A 21,734-nucleotide genomic window follows, 5' to 3' on the forward strand; every position below is an offset into this window, starting at 1 on the left:
TAACACCCTCTTCCTCAACCTGCCTCTTTCCATCCTTTGCCCTCTTCAACTAATCCAGAAAAGGGCTACAAGACATCTCCTTGACCTCAAGCCCCGGGACCGCATCTCTCCAGCCCTAAAATCTCTCCACTGTCTCCCGGTGGCAGCAAGCACCAAATTCAAGACCCTCTGCCTCATCCACCAGGCTTTCTGGGGCCTGGGACTCCACCACATCCAACTGGCGCTCCCTAAATACCTCCCCTCAAAATCTCTGTAGATCAGATGTTTCTCCAAGCAGAGAGGGGGCTAGATCTCTTTCTTCGTCAAGAGCGTCCCTCTGGAACGGCCTTCCTGCCCCCTTCCGACTTGAGCCGGATCTCCTTAAGTTACGTAAACTTCTCAAGACTTTCCTTTTCTCCTCCTCCTTCTGCCTCCCTTGCTAACATCCCCCTGCCGCTGTGACTGGCGCCTGGTTCCTTATGTGTCTTGTAAGGGCCAAGCCCTCCTCGTCCACTCTTCCCCAGCATCCCTAACCTGCACTTGTCCTGGGGCACCCTTCCCCGACTAGCCTGAATCTGGTCCCCCATTCCTCTTGCACTTGCCTGATGTGGTATCCTCTTTACAGAGCGATATGTAAACTCCCAAAAAGAAATGGATACACAGAAAGATCTGCTAGATCACAGGACGAGGGTTCATATAAGTGCATCTGTGCAACTTTACAATATTTTGAAAGACTGAACCTTCATTGGAATGTTTACTATTTAAACCCACCGAAAAACCTGTAAAATGAGAGCAATCTTGCTATCTTACTTCCAAGTGACTTTTTATATGTTTATTGGAGAAATGTTTTTAATGAGAGATATATTTATTGAGAACCTAAAGACAATGGCCCTCATTACGACCCTGGCGGAATTCGGAAAACGATGGCGGAAATGCAATACCGCCATCGAATAGCGCTCGGTGCGACTATGACCCGTCACCGCAAAGTACGATGCCATTAGCGACACCGTAGTGAACGCCAACGCTAACTGCACCAAGCACACGCGCGCGCGCCTTGCCAAACCGTAAACACCACCATGGCGCAACGGTACGCCAATTCCGACCCCAGCGGACATGTACCTAACGCCATCAAGCATGGCGGAATGCACCATTCCGCCATGGTGAGAAGTACGGCATCGCGAATCAACCGTAAACGGCCCCACTGACTGCCCGTACACCGCTCCCTGCCCACAAAGTACAACTCCCCGTAGGTGCAACGAAGCCACAATGCAACCAGTGAAATGCACAAGTCACCCATGCATGCCAACGAACAAATGAACCTCAAGAGGGGCCAATGGGAGCTGCAGGGCACAGATGGCACGAATACAGAAGCCATCCCAATGGACATGACCACAGTCCCCCACCAAGAAACGCACGCAAACACAGGCACCTGTGACCAGCAATATTCAGAAAATCACAACATTCCACCAGTCCACCTGGCTGACCGGCATCTGTCACACAAAACCCAATCCCCCGCCCCTGAGCATGACAACATTCAAACTGTCATATTGGCAGCCCCCATCCCTGACCTCACGGGCTTCGTAGGCAAACGCGCCCAGTACAGGACCACGCAACAAAACTCCGAAGCTGGAACCCAATGCAGATCCCCTCACAATACATCGCTCCCCAAATAGGAATATGCCACATCATTTGCAAAGAAGAACGCTACACGGCCCATATCAGAATAGAATTTTAATGCACATCAATATCACCAAGCCCATACAGCCATCAGGCCATGAACTCCAAAACACATTTCACCATTGTGGGCTGCATCCGCAAGAAATGACCAGCCACTACTTGTGTGACGCCCTGTTCCCTCATGGTACACAGAGCCACATTCACGTACGAAAAGGCAACATGGAAGCGCACAGAACCGCAGGGCCGTCCCAATGGGGAGGCACTAGTCCAGCTGAAAGGCCGAAATGTTGCTCCGAGCCACCAGTACTGCGTAAGGGCATGTGGCCCATTGGCGATCGTCCCATAAGATCGTAATGCTGCTCCACTGATTAACACGAAGCAGCAGGTGTCGGGAGTAAAAGCCATCTGCAGGAGTGGCATACAGATGGCAGTGGCAAAAGGGGAGGAGATACCTGTCAACCAAAAGAAAAGAAACAGAATAGAATGGCCATCAGAACTACATTCGAACAACTCACTTCAATGATCACACTAGATCCACAGCCATATGCATGCAAGCCCACTCCAAAGGATCATCACCACCCCAAAACCACTTGCGAATCATAACTATCTATATCGAGGTGAAAACACCATCACAAACGAGTGTACCTGTGCATGCGTCTGTGAAAACAGAATCCTTCAGATGGGATTGGTAACGTGCATGGACACAAGTGTCTGAAGGCGCGTCGAGACAGGGAGGGCTCAACAAGGCCAGATAGACGATGGTCCCACTATGGCAGCCCTGCATCACATAGCGCAGGGGGGGCGGACAGATCCCAAGAAGCCCTGTACATGGCAAACTCTGTATCAAATCACCTGCCCATGCATCCATTCATCATTCCCTCATCCCGTAATGAAAACGCCTGAATATTTACTCACATAACATTAGAAATATCCATTGAGTCTGTGCGTTATGCAGCCTGCAAAATCCACAGTGCCCCAGCACGTAATTCCAGTCTAGTGAAGTAACATGTATTTGGGAACGTCCTGCCTTATCGTCCACTACGCAATTGCGCATCCCATACTATTCATATCAATCATAGCATTCTCGCCATGGCCCCTGTCCCAAGGACATTGAACAATAGAACGTTATATTTGCAGTCAGACCTGTGGGCATCTCCTCGCCTGCAGCTGAAAACCGAAAGCGCCGCCCTTCGAATTCCTCATTTGCAACATCACGTCGAAGAGGCATCTGTGGCCGTTTGAAAACACTAATTAATCCATCGAGTGCGGCTGTGTGTGAAAATGGCAACTGCCTTCACCCACGAATGGGACGCCCCGCCCGTCGTTGCAACTCGGTACAGTGATGAATGAGGGCCCACCGTTACTCGAGTACTACGTTCCACTGACCCTTCACAACTCTGTTCGCGACTGCACAGATAGTATGTGAAACAATGGGACCACAGCAGAATGAACATATCAACCAATGTTACACGGCCATCGGGTACAAATACAAGATTGCAATAGCAAGATGCCATTCCACGAATTGCAGCGTTGTGCGCGGGACGTGCTCGGCCAAAGGGGAGAGCAGTTTGCACAGGTGGAATGAATCACCACAGGTGGAGGCCATTCAGCCTGAAAACACATAAATTGCACACCCAGTCTCCTCCCACAACCACACCCACTCCGAAATGCTACCGGCAGGACTCGCGATGTTGGCCCTGGGGGACCTGATAGCACTGCAAGTACTCCAACTCCAAGAAGAAGACGAACACCAACTACAACCGGCCGCACGGAGGAGACGCAGGAGGAGGAGGAGGCCAAGGCAGGGCCAGCAAGGGCCGCCAGCACAGCCACTACCACCACGCAGGCAGCCCGCAATCCCACGCCTCCGAGCACATCCGTTCAACCTCACTGATGAGCAGATCCACACCCTCTACCGTCTGGACCGGGACACCATAACCGCCATTGTGGACATGACACAGGCTGACCTTGTCAGCATGATAGATAGCCCAACCGCCATCCCACCCCTACTGAAGGTGGTGTCTGTACTCCACTTCCTGGCCACAGGCACCTACCAGCACACAGTCGGACAGTTGCATGGCATTTCACAGCCACTGTTCTCACGGACACTATTGCAAGTGCTCGATGCCCTCCTGAAGCACGCAGACGACTACATCTCTCTACCACGCTCGGAGCAGGAAATTACGAACACAAAAGTGGGATTCCATGCACTTGCCGGCATACCGGGTTGCATTGGTGCCATCGACTGCACCCATGTGGAATTGGTCGTCCCACATGCCATGGAGGCCCAGTACCGCAACCGAAAACAATTTCATTCTCTGAATGTACAAATGGTGTGTGACTCCAACAGGATCATTACACATTGTTGTGCCCGATTCCCTGGATCAACCCATGATTCTATGGTCTTGAGGAACTCTACAATACCACGCTACATGGAGCGACACGCAGGGAACAGATCCTGGCTACTCGGTGAGTCTCATTTCATGCATGATGATGTGGGGTATGTGATGCGGCAATGACCTGGCAGGAAGGGGGGGGGGTGCGTACGTAGCAATGGCATTCCACATAATTCATTTATCGTCCACATACAGGTGATGCCGGATATCCACTGAAGAGATGGCTCCTCACACCAGTCCGGAACCCACAGAACCAGCATGAGGAGGACTACAACCATGCCCACTCACGTACCCGTGTAGTCATAGAACAGGCATTCGGCCTACTGAAGACTCGTTTCCGCTGCCTCAGCAGGTCTGGCGGGGCACTCCTGTACCGCCATGAGAAGGTTGCAAAGATGGTGATGGCATGTGTCATGCTCCACAACATGTGCGTACGTAGAAATGTGCCCATGCCCCCTGACGCAGAACTGCAAGCACCTGAAGATGGTCATGATGAGGGTGGGGATGTGGCAGCACCTCAGGGAGTCTGCGAGGCACCGGAGGCCCGTGACATTCGTCAGCATCTCATTGATGTATGCTTCTAGCACTCACGCCTGGTGGCTGATACATGGACACGGGACTCGTGGCACTGTGTGTGTCTGGGACATGCACAATATGGACTGTACGCCTATGATGGCCTAGTACACAAAGATCAATGTCCACACATCTCATTGGTTGATCATGCACTTTTTATGGCATATGTGATATCATGTTGTACACCCTATCGACCCGCCACCCAAGTGAGCCCAACACACCCCCTCCACCCTCTCACCTCCCCCCCGAACACCAGTGTCCAAAGATGCTCATCGTCAGTGGGCAGTCGCTATTGCAAGCCCCCTCTGCGGGTATCAGGGGCACCCCTGCCTGTGGAGCGCAGGTTCCTCCCAGATCTACGTTGGGGGCTGCCCTGGACGGAACTTGCAACGGATGATGTCTCTGCCTGCTCACGTCCATGCATGTCCCTAAGGGTTTGCGAGAGCTCAGTGAGCACACGGCGCACTGCGGCAAGTTCGGCACATACGTCTTTGGACGTCGCATGCAGTTCCCCCCTCAGGCTCTCGGTGCTTCTCTCCATTTGGACTCTCAGGCTCTCGGTGCTACTCTCCATTTGTGCCCTTAGTGTCTCTGTACCTCTCTCCATTTCTGCCCTAAGTGTCTCAGTTGATGTTTCTATGTCTGCCTTAGTGCCCCCACATTCATCGGCATGGTCCTTGAGGAGCGTGGCCAGTTGCTGCTGTTGCACTATTAACTGGTCGAGGGACTGTTGCCTCTGCTGGGCCATGGCCATTTGCGGGGGTGTCACAGAGGGGCTGTTGTCCTCATGTTGCCCTGCCACAGGGCTTGTGGGGGATGGCCAGTCGTCGTCTTGTGGGTGCCCCTGCGTGGTATCCTCATGTAGTACGGGATGGGACAGACAGGGGGATTGGGACAGGTCATGGATGGATCTGACTTCGACATCCCCGTCTTCTGTGTCGGAGCATGCTGCCATCAATGGGGTGTCACCTATGGTGCTGCTGCCACCGGAGGCAGTGCCTTCTGTGGCATCCGTTGGGGGGACCTGTGGTGGTGGTGTTGTGGGCATGCTGGCTGCTGGGGTGCCTGTTGATGTTCCCTCCTGTGTGCTGCCACCTGATTTGTGCTGCTGCCGTGTCTTGATGCGTGCAGCTGAGGTGGAGGGTCTTTGGCCGTTGGTCTTGGCCCTCTTTGCAGGTGTGCTGGTAGGGGTGTCCTGCAGCTCGTCGTTTGGATCGGACCCTGTGGTGGAGTAAAGGAGGGCGAGGGTTATTGGTGGGTCTGTGGGAATTGGAATGGCATTGTATCACATGCATTGGGGTGGTACCTGAGGGTGATTTGGGTCGGGGCCTTGGAGGTGCTTCCATTTGTGTGTGGAGTGAGGGTGCAGTTGTTTGGCAGCCTGCAGTTAGGGTGTGCCTGCTGCACGTGTAGTGCGTGTTTTAGGGGTTTTTAATTATTTATGTATTTATTGTGGGTTTTAACGTGCGTTATCAGGACGATGTGTGTGGACGTTCTCCTGGACATGTGTTTCTGTTGCACTATGGGGACACATGGTGCTTCACATGGATGGACTTTGTGGTTTTGGCATTGTTTCATTAGGCCCACCTACCTGATTCTTCGGATGTCTGCACTCCTTTCTCCATCCCTCCGACTCCCTCTATGCTCTCCATTCCGATGGTGGAGGCACAGATTTCTTCCCAGGGGGTCAGCTTGATGGGTGATTCCGACCCTCCCCCGGTGGCTGTGGCAATGTTGCGGTTGGCAGAGAGTATGCTGCGGACGCGTATCCGCAGGTCGTCCCATCGCTTACGGCATTGCTGTGGGGTGCGGGGTGCGGTCCCCACCGCACTTACCCGCTGTGCCACCAGAGCCCATATGGCCTTCTTGTTTGCGAGTGCCGTCCTGGTCATTTGCGTGGAGAAGACGACGGCAGCATTCTCCTGGAGGGTCTCTGTTAGCACGGTGAGTTCCTCACGGGAGAAGTGGACCTGCCGCTTGCGGTCGCACGCTTTCTTCGCTACTTTTCCCATTTTTCTTGGTTTCGCTAGGGTGGATGACGGGTTGGGTTGTGTCTCAGGGTAGTGATTTTAGTGGTTGTGTGGTTTTAGTGGTTTTATAGGTGTACGGCGGGTTGTTTCCCGTTCCGGGCCCGTGTTTTAACTTCCGTTTCCGTATATTTCCGGTCACCGTACTTTACGGTAGGCGCACACTGCGGTGTCCGCTGTGATGGGTGGCGGTATTGCACCTAGGGCGCCGTACGGCGGCGGTGTGGGCCGTTTTGGGTTCATTTCCGCCATCGCAGACTTTGCACTTCCGCCATGCCGTGGTGCTCGTGCCCGATGGGTCGGAATGGGCCGCACTTTGCTCCTTCTTGCAATGGCGGAAACGCTATTTACGCTGTGGCGGTCCGGTCAGTCACTTTCCGCCAGGGTCGTAATGAGGGCCAATGTCATTCAGCTACGCAGATGGAAAATTGTACTTACTGCTTTATGGTTAAGAACCAAGTTGGCGTTTACATCTTTCAGTCAATCAAGGTTGCTTTGCTAACACATTTGTCTGTAGTTGTATCCGTACAATTAAACCCATGGCCGAGAAAGGTGTTAGTTTTATGTTCTATAAAACTGAATTTCATGGAGCACATTTTATGGGCCTTTGCATGGTTCTATGTCTATTCATCTGGTGTTTTCTTTTCGCACCACTTTTTGCCGAAAAAAATCTTTGACATTTTTCCCCCTCCCCTATTATTTATTACCTTAACCCCCCCCACCCCCCCCCGAACCCTCTAACGCTTATCTCTCCCCCTCCCACTCGCCAAATTTTGTTAGGATTTCTTTAGGCAGAAAACATTCAGCAAAAGTGCCGCAAGAAAAAAAACGACCAATGAATGAACGTCGCACCCGTTGTGCATATAAGGATTTGCATATAAAACGTTCTGATTGGGTGACAGCTCCATGTGTTCAATCGTTGTGGAGATTGTGGGTCAGTAAAGCTGTTTGTTGATCTGAGGCAAGATTATGAACCTATTGGCCTATTTGTCAAGTCTTGCCGTTGTTTTGTTTTTCTTTCTTTTCGTTCCTCAGAGATGTATTGCTCATGTTTGATCACCTTTGCCCACGTGGCCTTTGTTCAGGTTAGGTTGTACTCTCTTATTCATCACTCATTCGCACCAGGGAAGGGGACTTAGCCAATCAGGCGGCTGAAAACGTTCCTGGAAGCTGCAAGTTTCCCCTCAGCTTCCAATCACCTGACCCCCTTCCCTGAGTATCACCATGCTTTTTTAGTCCCCCTGGGATCCACGTCATCCCTAACCCTTCCCTCCGACTTGCTTGCAGGCCGAGGTCCGGCTGCCATGCTTTTCCCTTTTTTTGCCAGGCTACCTCAACAGAAACAGAAAAGGGACGTGGTCTCTTTCGTATTTAACTTGGAGGTGGGCATCTTTTTCTGACTGATAATTGGGTCTGAGCAAGACATGCACAGCCTGTCTCCTGTCATAAAATTATTTAAACTGATCACATCCTGGACAAATAGCTATCACCCCGCTTCATGGGACATATACGTACAATAATGGCCCTGAGCCCTCACCAAAGCCCTTGTATCGGTTGGGCTTACTTTGGTGCAGGCAATTACTGTCCTGTTTTCTTCCCATAAGTGGGGCGATTGCTATATTTCTTGCTTGTAGAAACCCACCAGAGACCAACATATAAACTGTATAGGGCAATGACATACATGCTAAAAAAGAATAAGGATATGATCAGCCCTTTGCAGAGTTTCTAATTGCATTGGTTGGGAGGAGATGCATTCATCCCTACATGTCAGGCATGCCAAAGCACTGGAGCAAATATTTCAACCCTGAAATGTTTTCACTTGCTCACCCTTCCAAGGACACTTGTCACTGTAGGATCAGATCGTGTATTTCATTAAATGTGACAGAAAGACACACATGCATGACTTATTTCATTGACAGAAGAAGGAAGTTCCCCCATACATCTAAAATTGATGCATTGGTTCCATGACCGTGGTGGTATGAGAACCGCACGCAGAATATCTTGTTTCGACCAATGGTCATTGGTGTGATGTTGCCATATTTGCCATCAACCTGCAACTTTCCAGGTGTTTTGGACTTTAACTGCTATGCTCCCTCTTTATTGACTGTTCTGACTATGGATGATGACAAATGCAGTCCAAAGCATCGGGAGAGAGGACCGCGGCAGACCCATCTTATATGGCATACATTTCTTTGTTGGTCCATAACTGTACTTAATGTTAGTGTCCAGTGGGTATTTGCGTTTCTGGTCTTGTACACACATACATCGATAAAGATTCTTGGAGGTATGTGCTTAACAGAGATACATGCAAAATGAAATGATTTCTTGACTGGAAGGGCAGGTAGAGATAGGCGGCTGAGTTCCTGCATGCGTGGATTGGTGTCTGAGTGAGTAGGTCGATGGATTGATGGATGAGTTGGAAGGATGAATGGAGTCTTGGGAGGATAGCTCATGGGCAACATGCCCGCAACGATGCAGAGCAGCAGGTTCGATCCCTGGGTCCACCTTAAAAACATCTGGCCATTAAGCACGTTATAAATAACCTATCATATCATATCAATGAGTGACAGAGACAGCAAAAGAAAGTCAAGCCATAAAATGGACCGCAGACACATTTTGTTGCACATATTTTGAAGGCGGGTTTTAATATGCGATCATTCTTCTGAAACAAAAATTCAACTGCAAAATGTTAAATCTAATAATTGCAGAACTGGATTGAATTAGTCATGTGCCATTAATACGTACAATGAAGTCATCAGCTTTTAACAGGGTTTATCTGTCCATCAAAAAAAGACCAAAAACACATGCGGAATAGTGTACTGAGCTTTAATCTAGAGAAGAGATTAAAATCAAAGTTAATCAAAGTATACGATTATCACATGAATGGTTGAAAGCTTTGTACAAAGATATATACGAAAATGTGCATGTTCTTTATTTTGGCTTCATCTAGTGGAGGTACAGCACTACAGCCTTTATTGACGAAGAACCCCTTCACAGATATTTCCGCCTCTGAGAAATGCTCTGCAATAGTCAAAGCTAAAACAACTCTTTGCCCTTGCTTCTCGCTTTTCAAAGCCATTAAAAGGCACCCAAGCTGAACATAATTAGGTTGAACCTTTCAACCTCTAACAAAGATAAACGTTTTAAAAAAAAAAAAAAAAAAAAAAGACTGATGCAGTTTGTAGATACCAGCAGCGGTCCACTCAGCGTTGTATTGATCACCCCAGGTGCACATAATTCACTGCGGCCTAGGCCTCCAACCGTTGTCAGCTTCTATGCTCTCAAGTTCACATCTGCACGTGCTTCCCCCCGCCCTATCCCCCAGGGCCTCGGGGAGGGAAAGACGCAGCAGGTACTAAAACCTGCACGGACATCCACCCGACAGCAGGAAGAGTGCCCGAGGCACGGGTGACTGGCTCTGCACCTCCTTGGAGGCAACTCTTCATGATTTCATTTAGTTTTAACTTTCTCCCCTCGTGAGCCCACAGGAGTAGAGGGGGAGGTCTGGTTTTACTGACAATATGGGCCTGTCTGTTAAGCCTGGCCTGTGGCTTGGAAATTAGTTGTGCACATCTGTCTCAGCCATGCTACTAATATCCCAGGCAGCCGAGTAGCCTGTGAATTAACGACATGATGAGGCGCGGTGTCGCCTCTGTGTGCTGTCGAGCTAAATGGAGTACTGGAAATGAGTACACCTGGATTAATACTGGCAGGTAGGTGGCCGAAGCACATGTCTGCGTGTAAATGGCAGAAGGCACTGATGCATTTGCACATTGTGTGTGCCAAACATACACAGAGTAGATTTGGAATATATGTGCAGCAGACGAACATAATTCTTTCTTGGGTTGATAAAACAACTTTGCTGAAACGAATTCATTCAAATTGTTGTCACTGAAAATCCAGTCTGATCGAGGGGAGTTGCAAGGAATGCATATAAGCTATGTTAAATATGGCAGGATACACTGGAAAGAAATTTGAGAATTTGTTTGGCCATTCTGAAAACCTGACTGGATTAAAATGATCTGGCGGGTCGAAGAGTAGAGCCCTAGGATGACACGGCCCTGCAAGTAATCCATCATTGTGGCTGATGTCTAGGTTTATAACGGGAGCTTTAATGCTTAACTAATGCTCACGCTGTTGGGTTTGGGCTCAATAAACAATGTTAGCAGAGTGAACAGTTATGAATTAGTCTAATTAGTCTAATAGTAATTAGCCAATGATTTACAGTATTTATTCAGACGCAAATCACTTAAGTGTGTTTAGTAGCTGTTTGGTGTTTTTAAGTCTGACTTCAGTTGCACCCAAGAGTGGGCAATTTGTTCAAATTGCATCATAATTCCTCTGCTGTCAAATATAAAACGAGCATCTGGCCGAGAGGGTGAGGGGGTGAGGGGGTGGGGGGCTGCTTCCTTTACTGGTGCGCCACTATTTATAGCAAGAGGCCTAGACAGAACAACATAGGCTACAAGGACTAAGTGGAGTCAGCTCACTCCGAGTAGATCCAGAGGAGTGTATCTATTACTGTGACTTGAAAGCTACTGAGCTCACCCAATGCCAGCCATGGTACTGACTTTCTCAGACTTACAGTCTCCATTTTCTTCCCGAGAAGTAGCTGAAAAAGAAAATAGTTTCTGTTTTGCGGGATCATAGCCACTTTTCACTCAGTTGCTTAGTGAGGGAGATCACAGAGGGTTTGCAGCACTTTAGCTTCCCATACAAAAATATCCTATTGAAATTTCGTATTCTTTTTCTCAAAATCCCACTAGTTTCTGGCATGTTCTCAGAAGTAACGTACATCAATCTCGTGAAACATGTTGTGTGGGTTTTCAGAAAAGGTTTCAGACATGACGTGGGCTCCATCTTTGTGATCACGATCACAATCTTCTGCGTTGTCCAATAAAACCCAAGCGGTCCGATGGCAAAGGATGTTCAGCAGAGGGCATCTCTTACATTCCCTTATGGCTTTTCACCAACGTCACTTGTACTGTACAGCACACAGAAAGCACGCAGGATTGCAAGCATGACTACATGAAATGGTGCCATTGGTTAAAAATCAAAGTAAGTGATATTATCAAAGCCCAAATACATACAATCAGAATTTTGCAGGTTTTTTTTAAAAAAAAGATTAAAATGTAAAGTTTTACATCACCAACAAGTACAGATTGCAAACGACAAAAGGCACATACATTGTATGTGATAAAGTTCCATACTAGCTGTTACTTTTTCACAGATTCAAAAGTCTGCTTAAATACCTCCATTCTACAAAGTGAATTTACATTTAAAGTACAAAAAGTGCAAATACTATGGTTGTCTGGTTGCCTGTCGACCAGGCTGTTTTCCAAATCTCGAAGGTCGGTCTCTGATTGGTAGGTCATTCAGCCTTGCTTCTTAGGAAGCCTCTGAAAGAGAACAATCAAAAAAATGGCCTCAGTCATGCCAATGTTCTTCTTAAATTCACGTTGAGCACACACGAAATCTGCATCGTCAAAGCAACATATTCGTAACATTAATAATAATATTAATAATAATAATAATAACACCACATTTTTATATAGTGCTCCATGCGGGTTTGCACCTATGCGTTGTGGACACCTTTTAAGAGCGTGCAATTTAACAGTACTCTAAGAACACTTAACATGTCTGCGGCTGCATGCACATTTAAGGCAGTTCCTGTGTCCATGATTTTGGGATTAATTTTCAGTAAGGCAAAACGGTGATTTGTTACAGAGGCCTTGTTTGTAGCAAAAATGTGCACGCACGTGAATGTGCAGGTGTGTTCACCTATGATGATTGCTACAAAGAAGGGTTTATATACATGGGCTAACCTTCACTTTCTCACCTCGCTCTATTCTGTTCTTGTGATTGATAGAGGCTGGGGCATTGCAAACGTGTCCCACTTTTACTTCAATGGTATTGGGGTGGTCTGAATGTCATGGCAGCTAAAGTAGTCTTTGCATTTTCTCAGGGACCATGAACTGTAGACAAATAAAGAACTTGATCATTCCCGATCTGAACGTGGATCATATTCGGAAGTTTCACAGAAATCACTAATGTTACAGAGGTTGACTGCCTCCAGAATCTTACAACTTTGAGATGCAATAACAACCTCCAAATGTTTCCAGGAGCACGCATGCTACTTGATGTCTGTATTGGGTGATTATATGATTACTGGGCTCTTAACTAGATGGAAATCGCAATGACCTGGGTGTATTATCTCCTCCTAGGCATAGAGGGCGCTGCTGTTGGTGCCCCTGGGGGGCTGGTTGGGAAGCTTGCATTTAGCTCTGCTGACACATCTCCTAGGCTAGTGCGTGTAGAGCTGCCTCTAGAGTATGTAAACAATAAAAAAGTAACACAACATTCGCGTCATTGGAGTGCCTGAAGTGCCCCCTACATCTCTCATCGCATGAGCCTTTGTACGCTCGAATAGAGAACTCTCCCACCCCCTGAAACTTATGGAAAAATATACACAAAACACACCATCAAAATTCTGTAACAAGAACAATGGAAACATCATAGTCAATCTCCTGAAATTTCAACTTAGAGACCACCTAAGTATTCTTTCGAGGGGTCGTTTCCACTGGAGGCACATGTATTACTCATACATGTAATGGCAGATAATATCTCGAAGGTAAACAGCAGATGGGCAGTTAAACAAGTAACAGACTTTATGTGGGCCCAATATCTAGCTCCAATCATCAGAGCACTTCAAAGTGACCGAGAATTGCTGCCCCAAATTCCTACAGAGCTTGCCAGAGACCCATGCATTCATCCAGAAGGTACCGTCACGTCAGGGATGGTTGCTCATGTGTGGGCACACTGAGCGGGGGTTGAAATGCAGCGATTCTTAGCTTGAAAAAGAGACCATTGATTACATTAGCAATGCTAAAAAAGACGAGAGGGGAATTATGTAATATATCTCTCCTACACAGCGAATGGATTGCTATTAAAGAATGTGATGTTCTGCTACATTCCTCTCTGTGACCACTCCCATGCTCCCATGCTCCCATGCTTCCATGCGCTCCCATGCTCCCATGCTCCCATGCTGTCTTTGGGTGATAAAAAAGGAAAAGGAAAATACAAAGTGGAATGTAAATAATTTGTGGTAATACAACATATGTTATATATTTTAATGCGACCTTAAATGTGCATTTCATATTTCAGTAAATGTGCACCGATACCTTAGTAATCATGTCAACGCTCCCCAACTTTCACTATTAGAAACTTTCATTTTCTATTTTGACATCTCCCATTCACAGCCACTTTTATTCTATTCTGGGGTGCAGACTGGTACTAATTAGCGATTTGAAACTGATAAAGAAGCTTAGCAGTTGGTCCAACACTCTATTGTAAAAGCTGAGGTGGAGGAGACAGAAAATGGGAAGGCAGAAGGCCCCTGAGAGGATGCGTGGTGATGGATGTGAATGGAGAAAGTCAGGGCAGTACACTCGCTCCCTGAAATGAAACAGGGATGGCGATCTGTGGGTGGAGAGCAACTTGTGTATGCCTGGTGTGTGAGGGAATGGGACCGGACCCTCATTCAAGCAGCCAATGGCCTTAACCCGAATCGTGAGAATGCAAGTGGAAAGCCAATGCAGACGATGTGAAGGAAATTACATTCTAAGGTGAAATGTCAGTGGACTCAATGGGGATAGGAAGACACAGAACAAGATACATTTCCACAAGAACTCTCTCCATTTGCGTGCCAGCGTGGCAGATGCAAGTGGAGAAACTTTCACAATGTGTGGATACTCTGCATAACACAAGGTCATCTATGGGCGCCCATGGCTGTACCCATGCAAATTCGCTCTTTGTGAAGCAGTGTGGATGACAGCTGCATAAAGTGGGTGCCCTCAGACAGGCACTACGAGATGTTAAAAGTATTCAACAGGAGTGGACTCGCCAAAGTCTTAGGCCATACTTTCCTTCCTCAGTGACGGATCTACCACGTGCAGGCAACTTCCTGGGAATTGCTGAATATTGTGTGGAGTCTGTTCAGGCTGCTTGAAGCACTTCCCAGCATGGAATAGAATGCTCATGTTTTACAGAAGCCTTTCCAATTTTTCTTATATTTTCACAATCATGAAATAGGTGTAAATATTTTTAACAAATGCATTTGCAATAACAATTCCTAAGTGCCAAGGACGAGATATCTCGTCCTTGGGATTACCTCCCTGTTGCCAAGGACGAGATAGCTCGTCCTTGGCACTTAAGGGGTTAATGGAGGAGAATACGTTAGAAGGCATTGAATGGCGAAATACCGAAATCACCAAAAAAGGCCTTGGCACTGGGGGAGATGAGGGAAACCATGGCAGTTAAAAGGCACCTGTCCCCAAAAATGCAGGTTTTGCTGGGGGGGATTCAATCTCTTGCTGAGGATTGAGAGCTGGTTATATCGACCTTAAATACTCCTCTTTGAAGTGTAGTATCTGAACAAAAAGCGGGTAACAACCACATGTTATTAATATTATTAACACAGGAAATACACCGATGCGTGACTGATATTGTTGTAGTAATAATATGTCTTTGATTTCAAAATGCACATTATATGTCATAAAATAGCATCTTCAATACGTAGATGATCGACCGCGGCAGATCCATCTGGGACGGTAGTCTGCAGCATGTGGCTCTACAGATGTGTTGAGCTATAACTCCGGTCAGCCCTAAACAACAGTGAAGGATGATGAGCCGGGTAGGCCAGAACATCTGGATAGCTGCTGGACACAGACTCCTGATGTGTTACAAGGCGCGTGCAGACAGCGATGATGGGTGCTTTCCTGAGGGGATCTGTAGCAGAAACTAGGCAAGACTCTGTTATCTGACTGCGACTGCATTCCACTATGAAGGGGCTCTGGGGATCGCTGCTAATGTACTTTCCTGGATGTTCTCGTTGACAGTGCACCACTAAAATCCCACGAGAATGGCAGACTTGAGGCAACCTGGAACATGGTGGTGGGTGTTTCATGTTTGAGTGTTCTGTATTGCAATGCAGTGGCCACAGTGCAGTTGAATGTGTGTGGGAAAATGGCAGATAACTCTGAGATGTTCATTCATTTCTAAATGTTGGACAGGCAACCATCTTTGGGCGAGTTAGTGCTGTGGCTCATTTGTTTAAGTATTTCTATCTCTTCCATCGATAGTTGGCTCAAAGTAGGTTTATCATGGATGTTGACGGCGTGGTGATGCCTTTGCAGCTTGTTATAAGGGTGGTACAGAGGAGAACGCTACTTGTTATGATCTCCTTTCATCTGGACCAACGCTGGAACCGCTGCTGATGTTTTAGCATTGGGGCATCTCCCGCTCGTGCAAGTGCATTATGGTTAGAGAGAGTTGGGGCAGTCTGTCAACCGGCATTTCTCTCAATCCCTCTAGAGGCCATATGTAAAGGAAAAGCTCAGTGCACATAACATGTGGCAGGCCACACATGCTGGAATACTATTCCTGTACACATCTCCTGCCTATCCCACTGACCTATGGGAAGAAGGTAGGCGCAGGGTACTATTGTAACTAGAGATGTGTTGGAACGCAGAACGTTGGGAAATACTTGATTTTTGGGTTAATTCCCTAAAAATACCCCAGGGCCTGCCTAAAGTTGTACGTTTTAGACATAGTCCATATTTAGCACAATAATATCACATGTTTATATTGCACTTCATATCACATATCTCACACTTCTGCCATGTAATATTGCTCAATTGAATTGCACTCAATGTATCGACCTGGGTAGGGTGAAGGACCAAGGTGTTCTTGCCAGGTTGCAGACGTGCACCCAGAAGGCTGAAGATATCTGTGCTTAGAGCCTACCTTGCTGAGCTATATTGCTGATGTGTGCAACCACATTCTGTTTGAACGTTGTACACTAGCAATGCTATCATCTGTGATTATCTGCACTCTAAGAGAGAATACTCTGCAGAAAAGCCATGTAGATGGAAGTGCAATGTAAGGGACAAGTACTTATAGCTGTGATCACGATTGTGCATGGAATGGATCTTTTAACTTCAGTCTATGCTCTCGGTGCAGTTGTGCGTAAGCATTTATTTATTTATTTGTATTTCTATAGCCGAGTACAGCCCAAAGACATCGAGGCGCTGTTGCATGATATTGTCTTGTTTACAAAAGAATATCTGGTTCATGGTAGTCGCTCAAGGGTTACATAGAGCATAAACTTCGTAGTCGTTACAGCATGAGGAGGCTGCATGTATATACACGCATGCACTGGTTGCAAGAAAGGCAGTTTGCGCAATAAAACTTGATTATAAGAATTGTTACAAGTAAACAATGCAACTCCACAGCTTCTGACAGTATCCAGGTCTGGGAAATGCGCAAAGCAGGACATGTTATGCTTCGCACGTGTACGACTTCAGTAATTGCTGTTGTATAATTAAACCGTCCCTTTGAACTGCCTGCCAGGGTAATTGTTTTCAGATTGTCCTGGTTTGAGTGCAAGTGATTTGTTAGCGTGCATGGTTTGCAGATTGTGGGAGGGGATCTTCAAATCATGAACACTTGTGCAGAGCAAATTGAAAACATGCAGCAACGTAAATCTTGAAGAAGTGGAACGTCTTTTAATATAGCCTCGCTCTGTGTGCACGCTGGTCATCAAAATAGCTATTTGTTTCACTATAAAACCTTCTGTTTCCCTGCGTCCTGAATGTGTATGTGTATAGTGCATGCCGGCAAGGTACACAGTTAGGAAATAGGTGTGCATGTGTTGTGCATGCTGCCATATGGCACGGGGTACAGAGATGTTTCCAGTACACACTTCCTCAAGGTTCGTGCAGGAACCCGGATGTGAACTTCGGACTCCTGGACCCCAGCCTGGCGCCTTAACCACTTCGCCACATGCTTCTCCTTGGGAGACAGTACACGGTAGAGTACTCAGTTGCATTCTGAATGAGCACTCTGCTAGGACTTCATCATATTCGTTTCTTTTCTGATACCTCTGTAGGAATACAGCAAGTGGCAACCCCAATATGTTCCATATTTATTAAGTGCAGACACCTTGTTTCTGCCTTGTGACGACCTTCTCTGCCCACTGCTCCCATTCCCTTTCTCCCTAACCCTATGAAATTGTCCTCCAAAATATTTTCCCTTATCAGAATGTTTCCATGGAAACTTGTTTTACTTTCATTATCTATGCCACTTTTACAGGATTTCCGAACTACAAAGTATAGTTGAAGCACACTGAAAGGGGCCAGTCAGGTAGCTAGAAGAACGACAAACATGGCGCCTGAGAGAGAGAAAGAGAGATCAGAGAGATTATAACTGAATATCACACCCCCCGACTACTCCAGGTTCCCTTCAGCTCTTTTGGGTGAACCACGAATTTCTAATATACATGACCAGAGCCAAGCACTCGTTGTTCGAATTTAGGTATCTTTATATCCAACCTCCCACTGAAAGCAGGCTGGATAATGCACGGCATGGAGCTCAGCGTTCCATATTTGCTCCACCTCCATCTCCATCATCAGGTCAATATGGATTCGGATATAAAGAGAGAGAGGGGGAGGGAGCACATGGGAGAATGAGAGAAAAAGACAGACAGAGGGCCAGAACCAGAGCTGGGGAGAGGGCTAGTTAAAGAGGGAGTGGGAAGAGATGAGAGCCAGAGAAAGAGAGAGGGAGAGAGTGACAGAGAGAACAAGAGATAGTGGGCCTCATTACGACCCTGGCGCTAAGGGGTCTGCGCCAGCGTTAGCTGCGCGGACCCCTTACCGCCAACTACGAGTTCCTGGAGCGCCATGGTCATTTTTCCGCCCGCTTTTTGCGGGCGGAAAAATCCATGGCGCTCTGGGACCTTGGTGTTAATTACGCCACCGTATTTTACGGTGGCGTAATTAACTCCTTCCCCACTCCCATTGAGCCCTATGGGGCCGAAATGGGAATGGGGAAGGGTAAATGGGTCAATGGGGACTTACCGCCCCGCCGACCTCGGAATGGGGCGGTAAGTCCGCCATCCGCCATGGCGTAAAGGGACTTTGCGCCATGGCCGGAAAGTCCGTCGATGGCGGAAAAAATCCGCCAGGGTCGTAATGAGGGCCAGTGAAAGAGAGAGAGAGAGGAGGATACTGGCACTACGCGAAACAACATTAATGATACAGAGAGTTAAAGGGGTATAGAAAGAACTAGAGAGAAATAGGGAGTATGATAAGCGATCAGAGGGGTGTTAGAGAAAATCGAGGAAAAACAGACAGATTTGGAGGCAGGCAGGTAGGCAGAAGACTGACAAACATGGCACGTGAGAGAGAGAAAGAGTAAGCTGAGAGTGTGCGTGAAAGGAACTAAAAGGGTTCGAATGTTGGCATTGTTCTAGTTCATCAACAGACACGTTTGCCATCCAAAGCAAGACGCCGAACTGTGCAGTGGGACTCTGTTCCAATGAAGGTTAAATGCATGAGCAGTAGTTGCCGATGGCATTACGGCCAGAAGCAAACTACTAGAGATTTAGGAAACTGCTTAAAACCTCACTGTTCCAATGAGTAATATTGCCCCTTTCCCAAGTATCCAATCTAACTCAAGGAGGGGAATGATGTGTTTTTGATTTTCTTCGTTCCCGTGCCCTGATGCCTGCGGTCTACCGGCGCAAAATAAGCAAACACATAATATAACATAACAAAACTATTATGTTTCCTGTTTTATTTTTTAGATAAACTGCTTATCAGATAACGTGCTCCTATTTCATGGTATATTGTCGCTTGGCACTACAGCTAGAGATCAGTGGCGGCTGCTATGATAGGGCGGCCGGGCGCCGCCCCCCCAAAAAAAGAGAGAAGCTAAAAGAGATTCAGTCAGAGAACTTCTCTGATTGAATCTCTTTTAGCTTTAGTACTGCTGCATTTCCTTTGCCAACAGCGCGGGGGCGCTGTGGCAAGGAAACAATAGTGTGTTAGGTCGGCCCAGCGCCGGGGTCCCAATTTAGTATATATTTTTTCTATAGTAGGGTGCGTGGAGCTTGTAGCTCCACGCACCCTACGTAGCCCCTTTCATTAGAAGCCTGGCGAGGCGCTTCAGGGGTGGCCCCGCCAGTCTGAAATTTGCGCAAACAGCGCACTTATTCCCTCCCCTGCCATGGATACAGTAATATCATTGGCTGGCAAACAGCCAATGATAGTACTGTATCTATGAGTCAGACTACTGGCGGCGCAGGGTGTGTGCGTGCGCCTGCGCCGCCTTCACACCCTGTTGACTGTTTCTGTTTCCAGCCGCGGTACGTCGAGTCAACATCAACAAGTTGTGGTGCTGCCCAGTGAAGTGACCAGGTGCTGCGGTAAGTACCCCCATTTCTTCTCTGGGCCCGGGGACTGGGAGTGTTACTTACACTCCCCTCCCAGAGCCCAAACTATGTGGTCCACCACATGGCCCAGGCCCAGGGCCGAGTCAACACTGAACGACGTGTAGGTCAGGGCCTACACGTCGTTCAGTGTTGCTGCCATGCTGACTGCCGTCAACTTGGGCGAGCCTTGGTGGTAGCGGGCCGCCCGCCTGGGCCTAGCCTTGTTTTGTTTACCCCCGGTCCGTGCGTGGCCCAAGGGCCTTGCCTTGGGCCACGCCGGACCGGTACGCAAGGCTGCAGGCAGGCGTGCGCTGCTGCTGCGGCTGCCCATACTGCAGCCGGGGGCAGCCGCGACCACTCCCGCATCTGCGAATAGTGCCGTTTTATATTTTAGGCATTTTTCCACAAACAATGCCGAAAATATAAAACGGCCGGTAAACGGCACAAGTCAACAGGGAGAGCCCTGGCAGGGAGAGGGCCTCTCCCTGCCAGCCAGGCTCTCCCTGGTGACTTGTGCCATTTTATATTTTTGGCATTTTTTTGTCGAAAAATGCCGAAAATATAAAACGGCACAATTAGCAGATGCGCCGGGAGTGGTCGGGGGCAGCGGCTGCATACAACCACAAACGCGTCTGTGATGTATTGAAAACACAATACATTGAAGTGCATGTATTTTAGACACAGTAAAATACTATTTAACTTATGCCAGCCCTAAGCAACGGAATGCAAACTATTTTCTTTGTGAAACGTTTAACTACTCTAAGCATGAAGATGTTAGTTGTTACAACGTAAGTATCGCATATAAAATAAAATAACACGCAGTGTTCATTTTCCCGGGCTGTTGACGTGTTATTGGCGCGTGGTACCATCCTCAGCCGGAGCTTTACGTTATCTAAAATTAGTATGGCAAACGAAAGACTGGGGATTTGATCTCTCCATGCCGGCAGCTGCGCGATGGGACGACACTGCCACCTCGTCTCTTCCTCCAGGGAACATCTGGCTGTGTTGGAAACACGTCGCTAGTTCTCCCCAGTAAATGCAGATGACAGAAGATCTTCCGTGAGGTATGCTGCTACGTGCCATGTCAGGAAGCTGGGTATCTAGAAGCCCTCGCAAAAGCTGGATGCCACGGGCCTGTAATCACGTGGTGCCATATGTGTCCACTTTTTACATCTGAACAAGGCATTCTGCTCTATCTCTTTCAATAGCGGGACTCTCCATCTGAACCAAAGCACCCCATTTCCAAGTGTGTACTGCTGCCCAGCCTGCCTGGCACCCCTGAAGCAGCATGGGTGGGTGGGAGAAACACTGGCCCACCGCCACCTCTATGGCCCCACTAACGGAAACGGTGTGGGCTGAGGGCTCTGCAGGCTCCGAGGGCCAATGTATAAAGTGTGCCTCACATTACCAGGCAGTGAAAGCCACTGTGCTTTTACTTTCAGCACCCATGAAAGGGAGATTTAAGGGGAGCGATTTAGTAGTGAAGTGGTGATGCCTGTCCATTGCCAATTACCTCTCCCCTAATGGGCACACAATGGCACCTGCCATCCAACCTTAAGCTAGATAATAATTTGTTATTTATATAGCGCCTTAAGCCAAAGGGCTTTACAGAGAACATATGTACATACATTTATCATCCCACCCGAAGTTGGTGCTCATTTATCGACCTCGGAAGGATGAAAGGCTGAGTTGGCCTTGCCGGGATTCGTACCTGCGACCTGCTGATCACACATAGATCGCAGCAGCGAGCGCTCAACCCGCTGAGCTATCTTACCGACAAATGGTCAACCCTCATAACAACTTTGAGAA

General features: G+C 47.9%; 1 protein-coding gene across 3 annotated transcripts in view; it reads right to left on the reverse strand.

The window, feature by feature from the left end:
- Positions 1 to 9,461: 9,461 nt before the first annotated feature.
- Positions 9,462 to 21,734, reverse strand: part of SMOC2 (SPARC related modular calcium binding 2) — an 884,027-nt gene continuing 871,754 nt past the window's right edge. The window contains exon 13 of one of the 3 annotated variants that reach the window (XM_069606961.1): positions 9,462 to 12,051. In XM_069606961.1, coding sequence (XP_069463062.1) covers positions 12,028 to 12,051 — 24 coding nt within the window. In that variant the 3' untranslated portion in view covers positions 9,462 to 12,027. The remainder of the gene's footprint in view (positions 12,052 to 21,734) is intronic. The other 2 variants (XM_069606960.1, XM_069606962.1) reach the window with 2 other exon arrangements.

This window comes from Ambystoma mexicanum, chromosome 4p (genome assembly GCF_040938575.1).
Source record: "Ambystoma mexicanum isolate Mex_15411 chromosome 4p, UKY_AmexF1_1, whole genome shotgun sequence".
Taxonomy (NCBI): Eukaryota; Metazoa; Chordata; class Amphibia; order Caudata; family Ambystomatidae; genus Ambystoma; species Ambystoma mexicanum.